Genomic DNA, 16,104 nt, shown 5'->3' on the forward strand with positions numbered 1-16,104 from the left:
GGCTACAACCTTGGTTTCTTGCAGCACATTAGTGAGATTGACCTCAGAGCCTTGCCTCCTTTTATCCAATCATTAGTGTCATTAGTGTCAATAGTGAACTTCTGAACATTAGTGGAGCCCGGCCTGCTCAAAGTCCTCGCTCTCTGCAGCCGTCATATCCTCATGTTGCACGGGAAGATGCACAAGCTATGTCTCAGGTCATAAATTCTAGTTTGGATCTATCAACAATGTCATCTGGTCTCTTCATTGCCTCTGCAGTCACTTTCTACATTCAAAGTATGTATAAGTGACATCTACAGTAAATGTTTGTCTGGGCTTTGCTCAATTATTTGAATCTATGTGTAGTATGTTGTTGCCTGGATGCAAACCTTTCAGTCTTCACCATGACGTCTCACTGCAGATCTATAGATCAACCGAGGGAACTCTTTCTCTCCTGTTCATTTACGTTTACAGCTATTTTTAGCCATGTGCACAGTGTGACACATGAGTACCGTGTACACAACCTTCATGTGTTAACATGGTTTGGGGGTATTTTGATGCAACAGTAGCATCCTGACTTTGCAATGCCACAGCCTCCCCTCAGCTTCAGACACAAAGCATGATTTGGACTGAGAGGATGATTACTGTGTGTGTGTGTGTCTGTGTGTTTGTGCGCACGTACGTATGTGGATGAATATTTGTATAGCTATACAGCAGCTTGTTGCCTGGATGCAAGCTTGAGGTGATATATCTCTTCTACCTATTTCATCACCTATATCTATATTGCATCATTCGTCTACAGTATGTCTGCTTTTGAACACCCTGAGCAAATGCACCCAACTCCAGCCATGTTGCAAATTAGATTATAATTGTTTACCCTCTACACGCACTTGTTCCCATTTCTTTACCATGCTAGTTTATTCAATAAGGTATTTTATTGAACTAGGTCAATCATTCAGACTATCCAGTGCCTCAGCAGTCAGATATTCAGGATCAGCCAGAGACTAATGATGTCTTTAATGTAAAATCCTGTTTGCATTGTATGAATGATAGCTAGTGTATATTTTCCTTTTTCCTTATGTGTATATCGCATGTTTACTATTTTATTACCGTACTTGTTCTACTGATGCTCTCATTTTTTAACAATCCCTCTGGCTGCTGTTACACTGCAAATCTCCCCATAGTGGTAGGATTAATAAAGCATTAGTTTCCATCCACCCATTCATTATCTTTACCACTTATCATGTAAGGGTCTCAGCGGGAAAGGGGGCTGTAACCACAATATGATCTTATCCTCTCTCATCTTATCTTCTTTTTTCTGATGTATAACAACTTTTTTAAAGGTTCAGTGTGTAGAATTTAGTGACATCTACTGGTGAAGTTGCATGTTGCAGCTGAATACCCCTCACCTCGCCCTCCCCTTCCATTAGAAAGAGAACCTCTGGTAACCGTCAGTTTTCATTGAAACTCAAGGTGTTTAGTTTGTCCAGTTTGGGCTACAGTAAAAAACATGTCAGCCTCTGTAGAGAGGACCCATTCCCGATGTAGAAAAAACGTTTTCAATATAAGGCGCCCATTCTTATGTAGAGAAAACAACCATTTGTACAATTTAGATGAAACACACTCATGAAAAGATCACTAGGATTATTTTATATTCAATTTTTTGCCAATAAATCCATTTCATCTAAATCTTACACACTGGACCTTTAGGTTTATCCATACATTTCTCACCATGTCATCTAAATACTGACAGAAGTTCGCCCTGAGAAACCTGTTTGAAATCCAAATACGTTCTCTCTAGCTCTGTATCTTCAGACATATTTTCATAATTAAAAACAAATGATTATCACATTCACCATGAGGATTTAAAATGTTTGGTTAACTGTTGTGCAATGCCTGAATGTGTCCACATTTAGGAAGGGATGGCCCTCTAACCTACTTTTCTATTTGTCCACAAATTCTGATGCACCTAATTAAAAAAAAAAAAATCTTCTCCCCATCTGGCACTTAAAAGAGTCTGTTTTTCAAAAACACTTTTCTATTTGCTTCAATTGTACCTCACTTCAAAGCTGTGAATGAACATGTCTGCCAATTACTATGTAAATGTGCTCGACAAAATGTTCCTTTTCCTATCTTCTGGGTTCTCTTCAAGGTTTCTTTGTGTGTTTGTTTACCGTATTGATCTGCTGTTAAGTAACATTTTCCTCTCTAACAATTGGTTGTGTTACTCAAAAAAATCCCTCATCAATATCTTCTTGGTATATTTAAAGTGTATATAACACAATTTTAAAGTTTCACAAGTTTCTGAACTGCTGGTCTGAGTGTCTTTTGATTGTATCCTTGTTGACGGTAACCATAGGTCTGAATAATCCACCGGTGTCACACAGTCTAAGGTTGCAGTGACAAGTCAGTGAAACATAGAACTTGTTTTATTTTGCAGTATTTGTGAGCCACAAATCCAATGACTGTTTTTTGGTCATTCAGTGTCTGACAAGAGAATACAGGATCATGTTTAAATACAACACACTCATTTGAAATTTTATTTCTATTAAAGCATAGATTCCTAGCCAGAGATATTTGTCTCCTGCAGTTTAAACTGCTGCTGACAGGATTTTACTGAAGTGATGAATGACATTTTTTTTTTAAACACACCAGTTGGAGACGTTTTGGCTAATTTGTTCTGTTTAAATGCTGTGATGAAATCATATCCACAAATAATTCAACTACAGATCCACTTGGGAAAAGGGAAGAGTGTGTTAATTCAGTTAATCCTATAATCTGAGCCTGACCCTAAGAGACATTGAGCTCAACACAACAGGGAGTTAGGGGCAACAACATTAACTTTCCAGCTGTGGAAGCTGAGGTGGAGCATTTTGAAATGCTCTGAGCAGGAGCAGTGGCTGTCAGAAGCGACATAACAAAAAACTTAATTTCTCAGCCTGTGACTCAAATAGACTCATGACTAAACAAACCATTTGTATTGCATTTAACCAGTTTTAAATGCAATACACAGTATGGGTGAATCCAAAAGGTACCCATGTCTCAGTCTCTCCCACCCACTGAGCAGCAGTGGGTAGACAGAAGGCAGTAACATCAGATTGATTGTAAACCCTTAAACCGAAAATCCTTGCTGAGTTGGCATCTTATTACCAGTTAAGGTTTGACTCATAAAATGTCTCTGTATCGTATGTGTATGAAATTTGTATTGGAATGATTCAGACCAGTAATTTGGATGAAAGTAACATTGGTTGCATCGTGGATTTTGATTAGGATTTTAAACATCTGACATCAAAAGCCTCCGTTTCTCCGGTGAGATGTTTTAGTTATATGATAAGAGATGGTTCTCCAGTATGTAGCATTTGTGTCTAACTGGATTACCAACCCTTTTGATGCCATGTAATACACAAAAGGGTATAGCTTTATATATCTACATTGGCACATTATGGACAATTTGCACTTGGTGCAAGAGAGTTTTGTGTCTTGCCGGCATATGCAGTAAAAATGCAAAGATGAGCCATTCTATCTGTGTACCACACATGCTTCAAGGTTATTTTCACATTCACATTCAGAGAGTACTGTAGAAAACAGTGACAAAAACAGAATCTCTCCCTCAGAGAGATTTCATCAGGTTGGCTGCACTGGATAATGGGCTCAGGTATTTATCTATATAATGATTGTACCTGTGAAGTTTTTAACAGTTGTTCCTCCTAGATATTCAGCATTTTCCGCCCTATTCACCAGCCGTGCAGTTATTGGAATTTTCTTTAGAAAATATGTTGTGACCTTTACAAAATATGGGCTGAAATAACAACAATTAAACTTCTGAAGGCTTGAGGCTACGAGTGTCTCTCTGTTTGAAATTATGCCAACAGTATGACTTTCTTTGGAATACAGTTACCGTATGTAATAAATCATACATTGAAAATACACAGCAATAAAGAAATAGGTAATTGAAACATTTTAAGTACCTCAGATTCTTTACAGATTCACCACTTAGCCATAAGAATTTCTAAGTGGCCTCAGGCCCAATGTCAGTTGGGATTAGCGTCAGTCCCCCTGCAACCCTCTAAGGATAAGTGCTATAGATAATAGAGGAGCTGTAAGATATTTTAAATTGGACTCCAGAATGATCTGTCGTTTGCTTGTGGTCTCCTCCCATGGCAAATTTCATTGTGGCTGCAGTAAACAATGTCATTCCCCACTCCATGCCTATTCTTTTTTAATTCATAAAAAAAATAAATAGAATTCATCTTTTTCTTCTGATCACTGACTGCCTTTCTGTCACAAACTCTTTGAGCAACCTTTTAAAAAGGACCTTTTATTTATACCATTATCTGTGACTGCTATTTTTGTGTCCTCATTACAATTACTATTTTTGCTTCAGTTGCACACCAACAGCAATTAAGAAAATAACTGGGGGCATTAACGTTGTGTACATATGTTGCATGTAATACTGAGTTTGAAAATGGGCATCAGTATGGAAACATGGAAAAATAATAGATAATGATGCTCAATTGGATAGAGAAATCACTGCATGTATCCAGAATACACTCTCACACGAGAAATTGTATTAACAAGGGATAAACAAGTAAGCGTAAAAAATGTTAAAAAATTACTTGATTAATGATCAAGTAATTACTAATAAAATGGCAATAAATTAGGGCCAACAGGGATTGTTCTTTGCTCAAGACATGTTCAAAAAAGAAAAAAAGTGCAAAGGAAAAATGGATCTACTAGTTGCAAGGTAGAAAAATAAAGATATCTTACCTTTCCGACATACTGAGGCTCAGGTCCAATATGTTCCTCGAGAACAAAGAACTGGTTCCAGATCCAGCCTCTCTTGGGCCGATGGTGAGAATCCTTGTCTGTGTCCAACAACTTGGTCTGGTTCCTTTGTGCTCTTGTGGTTGTTCTGGAGATTGAGGGGGTGATCTTTGCGTCCGATTTGGCATTTGTATTTGTTTGTGAAGAAGGTCTGACTTTGGAATTAGACTTCGGATTGGATAGTGAAGCTGGGCTGGCATTGTAGGAGGTGCTTGGGCTCATCCTATCGGATGTGTTGGACCTTTGATTAGAAGATAATTTAGTCCTTGGGACTGACTCAAGATTAGTTTTAGGCCCAGTCACTACCTCGGAGTTGGGACCTGCCTTAGGCTTAGGCTGAAACAAAGATCCAAGCCTTGGTTTTGGTTCGGTTTTGTAGTTGATGTTTGAAGCTTGCTTGGGATTGTTCAAGGTGGATCTTGACACCGGCTGAGATGTTGATTTGTATGGCAGCCCTTGCTTTGAATCAGAACTGTGTTTGAGTCTAGTGTTTGAGCTTGATTCAGCCTGAGAGATTGCCGATGGAATGTTGGGTGTGTTAGGCATGTGGGGGTCTGTGAGATAGAACATAATATCAAGTCTTGGCTTTAACTGAAACTTGCTCCAGACATATTTGGCAGAGCTCAAGGGTTGGCTGGGCATCAGAGCCGTCTTATGTTTTTCAGGACTTTTGCTTGGGATAGGGGTTGGTTCAGGTACTGATTTCAGTCTCTGGTTTGGGTACAGGCTGGGTTTTGTTTGAGGGCTCAGATTGACCCGGGTCCCATAACAGCTCTGGGAGACAACACATAGGAAGACCACCAGATGACAAAGACAGGAAACTGCAGCCGCACTGGCTGGAACTCTCATTGTAAAGAAAAATGGTCTGCAAATGTGTTCCCCTCTCACCTCCACTGTGTTAGACCACCTTGGGAAAACACAAACACGCCCGCAAATACACTCAAACCCTCAGGTTTGCAGTCCTTTTTCCAGTGCAGCGTATCCAGGAATGCCCACATGGTGCAGTCCAAAGAATAATTTTATACAGTTCCCTCAGAAATATAAAAACCATCTCCATAATCTGGTTCACAACCCAAAATATGTGTGGACATTAGATGTTACTTGGAATTTGAGGTTTCATTTTCTTCCTCCTAACGTTGTTCATACCCATGAAGTCCATTTGGATTTTAATAAGAAGTTCAGACTAGAAACAGCCCTTGTCCAAAAGTAAAATTAGGATCCAAGTAGGTACAACTTAAGTCCATGGCGTACTTGTGCTTCAACACCACATCAATGCCGCCACAGCAATATCTCATCTGGCCAAAATCTGCCAGAAGTGTGTTTTGATGTTGAAAACAAAAGTCGGGTGCAGATGGTTGGGTCTGGGCTCATCAAATGTCTTCTTTCCTGAATGAAAGGAAGAAGGAAAGAAAAGAAAAATTAATCAGAGTTAATCCTAACCCCTGAAATCTGAAAAGTACCACAAAACAGAATAAAGTTTCTGCTTGGATACAACAAGATAAAAGCATCACCTAAATGAAATGTAATGTTATATAGTTGCTTTGTCTTTGAAAATCTCGGTGATAGTTGATTATCTATGGAGGACTAATTTCAAGAAATTTTATCACTCAGCAATGTTGCTTAAAATAAACTAATAAATAATCATGCAACTGTCATTCAGATAGGAAATTTGTTTTTCTAAAGCACACCAAGCATCTAAGCCAACGTCACTAGCAAGATACTGAGCCCCTAAATGGCCCTTCATAGATATGAATGACATAATGTAACTCTTGTTAAAGAAAATAATGTCGATTTATGGAAGGTCAGATTTAAATGCAAGACATTTTTTTAATAAAGATTCTGCAAAACAAGACAGACACAGCATAACTAGCATTGTCAAGTCCAACATTCAATTTTTTTGCTTTATATTAGTCCTCTGCTCAACTTTCTTAACTAGCTGGTCACTGACTTCAATGTTTATTGCAGACTTTTTAAAGTTGTTTTTCAGAAACATTGTTTGTGTGAGTGCTGTGACTGAACCAAAATGTACAAATGTAAAACCGTAGAGTTTAGCTGAATTGGTTGGAGCCACACATTAATTTAGGAAGTGTCTTCATGAGCCCTGCCAGTTGCCTTTCCCATCCTTCCTTAATCCTAACAACAAAATTGGATTATCCTCCAGTTCCATGAGAATTCAATGGGACCCATCCCCTTTATAGATGATTGAAGTAGCTCAAAGTGTTAAACTTGTCAGTGCGAGTGATTTTACACATTATATTCATAAACATGAATAAATGACAGGAAAGATGATTTCGTATAAACCACACTTAAAGTTTGCAGCCATGCTATATTCTCTGTGAGGCTGTACTGATAACTTCTACAGTAAATTACCTTGACTTTCTGTACCAAATTTCCAGGCTATCCATGCAACAGCTGTCAAAAAAAGGCAATGGCTCTCCGTCAAATGTTGAAGTGTGAAGTCTTAGACTGACAGGAAGTGTTGTTAAAATGATCGAATCAAATGTTCATTTTTTAACAATGTTGTGTATTATTGATTACATATACATTAATTAAATACAAGCCTAATTGTACCCTTGTCCAAAGCCATTCACAGACAGTTTTGGCTGTAAAGGGTACTCTAGATAAAGAAAAGTTCAGATACACACTATAAATACGTAATTTTCAGATTAACCTGTCCTTACTGTTTTCAAGCTGAGCCTATTTGAATCATACATAAGTAATGCACACTGGCTGCATGAGCTGCGCTGCTCTTCTAGAGAATCAAGGTCGAGGCTGTGTTCTTTACGTACTGCTCATGGTTCACAGCAGAATGGGCAGTGACCACTATCTGTTGAATATGTCGCAACATAAATATTTGCAACAATTCCTGTTCCTGTGACAAAGTAAAGCACTCTTGCATTTCTGACTCCATTCATTTGGGTTAACAAGGTTTTAACTGTTATGTTTAGGACTGGGAGATGAACGGCTTTGTACCATAGAGTCCCCCCCTACATACCTTTATTTGAGGAAATACAGTAATTATACCAGAAACCTCAAATTGCAGCTGTGCACATTGGCAGTGTGAACAGCAGTCAACCACGACATGCAGCAGATCCAGGGCTCAGCGGTTACACTACGCTCAAGTTTGTTTCTTGGTTTGAAGAAACTTTTTCTGGGTTTACTTGACATTTTCTGCAAAAAGTTCAACACACTGTTGTTTTGTTTGCTTAGAAATGTGAGGATTGTGTGTACGGTTGTTGTTTTGTGTTGTCTTCTCTTTCCCTTCTTCTCCCTGTGCAGGTTGGTTTTGGCAGGGGGCGTGGCTGGCTCTGGGTGCTACAGACGAGACACACCTGCAATCAATCGCTACTCATCATTCACCCCATAAAGGCCTGGTCTTTCCACCACTTCAGTGCCGGATTATTCACTGCTCAACGGTATCGTGTGCGCTGCAGAAGCTCTAACCTTTACCGCCTCTGGATATCATCTAACCTGTGTTTCACTCCTACTCAGAACCTCCTGGTGACTCTCCGCTCAACAAAACTTCTTGGTTTCATCCCGGATCATCCAGCCAGCACCCGGCCGATCCAACCTGCTCCTGCGTTCACATTAATAAACTTTGTTCTTCATTCAACTATTTCCCCGTCTGCTTCGGGGTCCGAACCTGACTTCCACCTTAACAAGAAATGCCCTGAAGGTATATGATGAGGATGCTATTGTGAAGTTGGAGGAAGTTACCTGAGATCCTGTCCAATGATTTATGTTTAGTCAAAATAAATAAAAAGCAAAGCTTGTTATCATCTGCAAAACAGCAGTAAGAAGTCGCTTAAATCAGGAAATTAAGTGAGTCGAAGGAGAAAAGAATAGGTCCAAGTATTGAACCATGGGGTACAGCCATGTGTGTCAGTCAAGCATGTGAAGAGACATAATAACCAGTGGCTACAGAAAAACTTCTGTCCAAATAATAGATGGCAAACCAGTAACAGGTAGGTATACCTCCAAGTATAATTGAGTGGTCAGGGGTGTCAAAGGCTGCCATTGCATTGGCACACATTATATTATAATTTGAAATCATGAGAAAAGCAGTTTTCTTTATTTTATCTAGACTGAATTTCATTGTGGTCCAGGGCCTGCAAAAGTTATATTTAGCATTTTCAAAGATTGGAGAAATTAAAAGAAGTTTGGATATAGATTGGCAGTTACTGTTTTTTTAAGAGTGGTTGAAAACTGTCATGCTTTAAATACTATAACGCAAAGCAATCTTTAAAAGTGAGGTTGTAATATGTCAAGAGTGCTAGATGGGGAAGCATTTTGTAGACAATGACTGACTTCTTGAAACGATGTTGTGCTAAACTTGCACAATAAAAAAACATGAGCTAGGCAGTCGACCCCCAGAGTACATGAAAGCAATAGTTTACCTACATCCTGACCACCAAAACAGGCTGTAAAACAGGCAGAAGCAGGGTTCACCATTTTATCATGAACATGAAAGGTTCCTTTATGTAAATGATTGAACCTCAGTTCAGTGTTTTTCCACCTTTCTTCACTCTCTTTTAAGAGAGTGTATCTTATTGTTCACCCATCTTTCAGTTGGGCAATGACATACGATGACAAACATTGTAGCATAGGAACACACAAAGACATCTGCAAATTTGTCACAATGTTGCTGTTGGGAGTGTGACAATGGACCATGCATTGAATTGGGTCCTGGCGCTGCAAACCGTGTAAAAAACCATGTGATGAGACACTAATAAGTTATTAGTGTCTGATCACAAAAGTATTGCCGTTATATTAGGTTAGCCCTGATGGAGACTAGAGGCTCTTGTTGAGTAACAAACTGAAGTTTGACCCTGAAATTACAATTATACAACTGCCAATCCAATTAACGATGCTAAAGTTTGTATAAAAAAGCACCTTTTAAAGAACTGTGATTTACATATACCGCTGTGTGTCACTGAGTTTTTCCACTCTCCTGCAAACTATCTTACCCACTTGTTGAAGCAAGACTTTTTTCTTCTCTTCTAACAATGAGCTATTTGCATACGTCAAGCAGAAAAGAAAGTTGATAACAGCATCTGACAAAAGCTTAAAATCTAGCTGTCAAAATGTTCTGTCTGTGTTTTTACAGGACGTTCAGTCTAAATCACTTCACCTATCAGCTGTACCATCCTCATTGTGCAAGCATGTTGAAGTAGAAATATGGCACAGACAGTTAGCAAGCAATAACTGTTTCATCAGTGATGGAGCTTGGCTTCGGAAGCCTCTGCTGAAATGATTCCCCTTTTTTCCCTTCCTCTGTCTCTGTTTGGTGAAACCTGTAATTGATTTATAATGAAATGAGCACGAGAAAGAGTGAGAATACATTAACTTGCGCTAAGGAGCTAATTTTTTGCCAGAAACCATGAGGATATGTAATACATGATATTAATGGATGGTCTCCTTGTTCTGGAGGAGATTATACTAAAACGATCACATATAAGCTGTTTACTTGGTCCTTTCAGTATTAATCCACTTCCATATTAAAATGGATTGGGTTGGTGGATTTTGAAATTAATTGGGCTACTTCTTTGATTGTGACTAATGATTTACTAATGATACCTCAAGGCTCAGAAAACCAGTGTCCTTGGTAGAATTTAAACAGCATCTCCTTCAACAGAAATTCTGGAATATCTCTTATTGATGCAAAACAGCAGATACAATGTGTTTACAATAAATTTGTAACTGAAATGGTTTTAATTGGAGCACATTAATTAATTACAGCTTTTCAAATATTCAAAACAAGCATTGCTATCTCTCTGAGTGAACACATTATCAATCAATCAATCAATCAATTCTCCCCGGAGGATAATACAACGTTCCACCTGCTCTTCTCAAGTCCCTTTGATGGCAGCCCTTCTGTCTGAGCTCATTATACATGTTCCTACGAATGCACAGAGCTGCCATACTACTGCGGTTACATGAATGACTTTGACAGTTCAGGAGTCAGGCAGCATTATATGTACAGAAAGATCACACTGAAGCTTCATAGATCTAATAGGCTGTAATAAGAGAGAAAACCCTGTGTACTTAGTGCCCATGTATTATTAATTTGAAAGGAGAATGGCCAATAAAAAAAACAGCGGGGTTACATTGTGTAACTCCAGACGTTGAGTGGACATAGCCTTATTATTCTCCACTTTTGTTGAACATGCTCGCAGTGTACTGCACATAAGCCCCAAATCGTAGATCTTTTAAACCAATGCTGAAGTCTTTCCTGTTTGCCACAGCTAAATATTAAATAATTACTCTTTTATTTCTCATTCTATTTATTTATTCAATTAATATTGTATTTAACTATTCATTTATTTTTTTAATGCTTTTCAGTATTGTCTTATGTTGCGTTTACAATTTTAGCTCGATGCCTTTTGTATTTTATGTAAATCACTTTGAATTGCCTTGTTGTGCTAGTCAAATAAATGTACCTTATGCCTTATCATAACCGCCCGTGGAGTTAGTAAGTAGAAAGTAAAAAGTTTCGGTTCATTTTAAACAAATTTTTTCACTTGAAAAAACCTGCAGCCTCAGGTTCTTCATACAGGTCGCTGTTCAGTCTGATCCTCTGTTATAAAACCAGACAGTGACCACTTGCCTTTTGAGAGCAGTTTTTGAAGCACCTAAATTCATGCGATCTCCATTTTAAGCTGTCACAGTAGAAGATGCTCTGATGACACATCACTGACAGATGAACTATAAACACATACAACTGCTGGCTCTGCTAAACGTGTTTTAGTTTGCTGATTTCTAACAGTACATGAAGCTTTGCATTGTGAAATTATTCATTTTACTCTTGTATGCATTCAATCCCTTTGCATTTTAGGGTTAATCCATTTCTGCATGATATTATTTCACACAAGCTTTTTCATGAGAAGCTGGTATATATTGTTCTGAAACAATTTACAACAAGTCTGTGAATTTGTTTGATTTTATCCAACTCTAAATTCTCACATGAGCAAACCTCACAGGAAAGTAAGGTCAATAATACGAAAAATGCTCTATGGACATAATGAGGACTATTGTCTCTGTGGTTGGATCAATGTTTTGTTGTGTTGCAGAAGCACTTTTTTAAATACAATTCATATTACGAATGTGATTGATTGCAGTGTGACAAGTCAGTCTCTTTAGTTAAAGGCAACAAATAAATATTCGAAACAATTTCTCCATACTTAATTGGGAAAATAAAACAATATATGGCAACGGTAAAGTCAGCATGAGTAAAATTATTTAGTTTTCTTAGTTGTTATTGTTCATCTAAAAAAAAAAATTCAGCAACTATTCTTCTGAGTATATTGCATAAAAGATTAATTTAAATAAATGAGGTCATTAAAAAAATAAACAACAGAAAAAAAGGCAATTATTGTTGGAAAAATAATGTCCTTAAATAGAGCATTTGAAGATGGTCTGAATTTAAACATTCTAAGACAGTAAGCTAAACTAGAAAGACACCTCAGGCTCCTGCAAAAAACTGTATTTGATCCTGTAGTGTTTGAAAAGTTCATTTTAAAAAACACATAAACAGCAGCCAGTTAGAACAACTTTCAACGTGACAAACCGATGAAAAGACACTCGCGACAGTTCTCAGTGCAGCTCAATCTTCCTTTCATAAGCATAGTCCATTAAATTATGATCTCAATAAATGTATACAAAACAGCGGGCAGCATGAATAGTGTGAGTGCACAAGGTTTCATGAGGTACAAAGTAAAAAGACACAAGCTGTTAGGTCAGCAGCCATGTGCCATTATCTAACTAGCAAATGTGATGGACTGGTTGGTACATTTTAGAATCAATGTTAAAGAGTTTGAAAAGTTTAGAAGGATGCGGAGGATAGAACACAATCTACATGCGGTCTATGTGAAGTCACATTGTCAAAGGATACAGATATCTAAGTCAAGATAGAATTTACTATTTATTCCTGTAGTCTTTCTTGAGTATATCTTGTACAGACTGAGAAGTGCTCATACCGACAGCACGCCTCATTTAAGACCCTGTTTAGTTTGAAATCCTTTGGTGAACAAGAAATGAATATTTGCAACAACAATGAACTTATTAATCTTATTATGATTATGACCCTGTTAGTACCTGTTATTCTCACAGGAAAGTGTTCCATTAAAACAGTAGTTATACTGACTAACTGCTCCTTCTTGGAGTTTGATCTGCAGCTTGTGAAAGACATGATTCAAGTGGAACACCTCTTCATCTTCAGAGGTTGTAGTTATCTGAAAGATACCAACTTGTTATTTTGGGATACCAAATAACCAGGTACCAACATGATGTAACAGATTACTCCTACTTGAGGCCAGTATGAGCTTCAGTTCATTGTTACGGCTCTAGTCTGTATGCAAAAGTCCAACTTGACTTATTTTGACTACGTTACATTGTCAAATTCACTTAAAAAAAAAATTATGTGAACCAGGGATGCTAAATTTCTCCACTTTCAGTTTACATGTGATGTTATCAATGGGCACTGACCAAAAAGGCTCAGGGATTCAAGCCCCAAGATCCAAAGATCCAAATGGCAACAAAACCATCTTCACTCCATCGTCTTCAGGGGCGGGCCAAAAGTCAGTTTTCTGTTTGCTTTACAGCCACAATTAGTGGCCATGTACTGAGCAGAGAACAGGACTACTTGTGCTTCAAGCAGCCTCAAGTCAATGAAAAGGCTGTTCAACATCGGGACCAACTATTTCTGTGAAGTGTCCTTGGATACCTTGAAAAGTGCTTCTTAAATGACAGTTATATATTATTGATTGAATTATTGACTAAAAGAAGGAAGAAAAGTCGACTTGGATATCCAATAATCTATTTGTCTTCTGACATCAATAGAGGATAGGGGAAAAGGAAAGTGTAGATAAAACAATAAAAGGATAAGAATCAGGCAGGTGTCCAGACTCAACGTTTCCCACAGAATTAATTCTATTCATGGGGGTAACGGGATGCACATGCAGGTTACTGAAGGTCACTTCCCAATGCAATAGATTCTGAGTTACAGGTACACAATTGAAAGAGTGAAATACAAGTTATTGTGTGAGAGAAATAATTCCATTGCATGGCACAACTGCAGCTGAAACTATGAGGTCTGACTGACCCTATGGATGGTAACAATGTTATGGACCATAGCGTGAGCTAGCAGTCGCTCACGCTCGTGCAAGCAAGCGGTAGTGTAATAGCGTGTCAGAGCATTAAATAGCGCTGCAAACAGTACTGCACGCACCTCGTTAGAGATCTCTTGTTACTAGCAGTGTACAAATGTTTTGGTACATAGTAAAACTGTGGCGGCCACGGGTTAGATGATAAAACCACTGCAAATTGTGATAACTTGTGATATGAGGTCAGTCTCGTCAATCCACCATCCAGTATTGAAAACAGGAAAGGAGAGCTTAGCATCAGGGTTTTCAGCTTTGAGCCTCTTTTTTATCAACCGTATACCAGTGACATGACCTGAAGATAACTGATGTTAATAATGCCAAGCGACTAGTCATCTACATACTGTATTTTGAGGTAAGCTGCATTGGCTGTAGTGGAATGTAACTGATTCTGCAGATAATGGGGCCTGGTTTGATGGGTTGTTATGAAGGTGAACAGAATGATATAGAAATTATGAGTTAATTGGATATATACATGTTTACCACGTTTAGATAATAATGCTATGTGTTGCACACATGGTAGTTTTCCTTATCATAAACATCCACTGTTGCCAATAATACCCACCACATGCTGGCCTGTATATTTGTGCACAAAAACAAACAAAACATTGCTGGAATACACTACATGTGGTCAAAGATGATGGACGATGCTTTTAATTACATTGTAGTTGCCACGTGAAGGTACTGCAGAGAGTGAAGCTTTGAAAAACATTGGCTTCGGACAAAGAAAACATACCCTCAAATGTAATGGGTGTTCTTGTCTGGCAACATATTTGGAATTTCAACACTCCAAACAATTATCACTAAAGGTTTTTTCCAGTACATCCTGGAAGCTATGTGACAAAAGTGGTTGTTGCCAAAGGAGTTCCTATAAGACTCGTACAAAGCAGAGTCATATTCTTTAATGTTGACATACTTCTACTACTGTAAACTACTAGCCTATTGTACCAATTAAGCAGTGATTGTATTGGTTTAAAATTCATAAAAATCGGGTTCCAAACCATCCACTTGAACATTCATTGCAGCAATTAAAACAGAACAACAAGCAAACAACAACCAAATCAACAGAATGTAATTTTGCTAATGATTGCAGTTTAATCTTTTGCTGACCACACATATTGACTTGAAGCTCCAGGGGGTCTTGGGCTGTTAAGTGAATAGAGTAAGCCTCTAAGATTAAGATTATATAAGGGGGAGTCAAGTAGATGTGAAATGTATCAAACACAAAAATGTCTAGTTCCCACAAAAAATGTTTTCAAACAACCCAGGATTCTGGAAACATACCACAGGGTACTTTCATTTTAAGTTTCATGCTAAAACATCTGTGTTACATAGAACAGCATGATGAGAGAAGCATATCTGCTGGAGCAAATATCAGCACAGGTTCAGTCTGGTATGACCAGTGGGACCAAGAGAGCTGATATGTCATGGGCTGTCTTTGATATCAAAGCCCTCAAATGTTTTGCATTGGTTTTAATTGACATAGACATCAGCATCAGGTTTACTTGGAAAGATGTATAGGTACATACTGAAACAACACAAAAACATAGGGGAATCTTCATTGTTGTTATTTTATTGATTCCAAGTAACATCCTGGATTAACTGAATTTCATCTGGACAAAAGGTATCTGCTTCACCACCTGTCACCCCTGGATAGTGCACTGTATCTTTTCATTTTTCTGTGAGGGAAGTTCAGAAAAGTTGGCTTTGCAATGGCAAAAACTTCCACTTTCAGGAACTGCTGCTGTATCCTGTTCCCCTAGATGAGACCATTCTACAGCCTTCTGGAGCAGAAACAATTCACAGCCAAAGAGCGTGAAAAAACCATGACCCAAAGTACTGTCCTGAGACATAGAGGCCTAGCAAGGGTAATCTTGTGTGTGTGCGTGTGTTACAGAATGAGAAAACAGAGGATTCTTATAGCTATACGAATTAAATCAATCACGTTCACATTTAAAGTACCATTACTCACAAAGAAGAAAAGCGACGTGTACATATGTAGATTCCAGCAATCCTGAACGGGTTAACACATTAAGATGAAAACAAATTGGCTGAGATAAAGCTGTTGGAGTTTAATGTATTTACAATAATGAACTGTAGTTGAAGTGATGCGTCCCATGAACAGTGAGATAGAAATCACTAC

The 16,104-nt window shown here is 38.2% G+C and overlaps 1 protein-coding gene across 1 annotated transcript in view; it reads right to left on the reverse strand.

Annotated features, from left to right (window-relative positions):
* LOC128454895 (cadherin-18) overlaps nt 1–16,104 on the reverse strand; it is a 153,209-nt gene that overhangs the window by 120,550 nt on the left and 16,555 nt on the right. The window contains exon 2 of the mRNA XM_053438488.1: nt 4,747–6,189. Within this exon, the coding sequence (XP_053294463.1) occupies nt 4,747–5,652 (906 nt within the window). The 5' untranslated portion in view covers nt 5,653–6,189. The remainder of the gene's footprint in view (nt 1–4,746; nt 6,190–16,104) is intronic.

This window comes from Pleuronectes platessa, chromosome 13 (genome assembly GCF_947347685.1).
Source record: "Pleuronectes platessa chromosome 13, fPlePla1.1, whole genome shotgun sequence".
Taxonomy (NCBI): Eukaryota; Metazoa; Chordata; class Actinopteri; order Pleuronectiformes; family Pleuronectidae; genus Pleuronectes; species Pleuronectes platessa.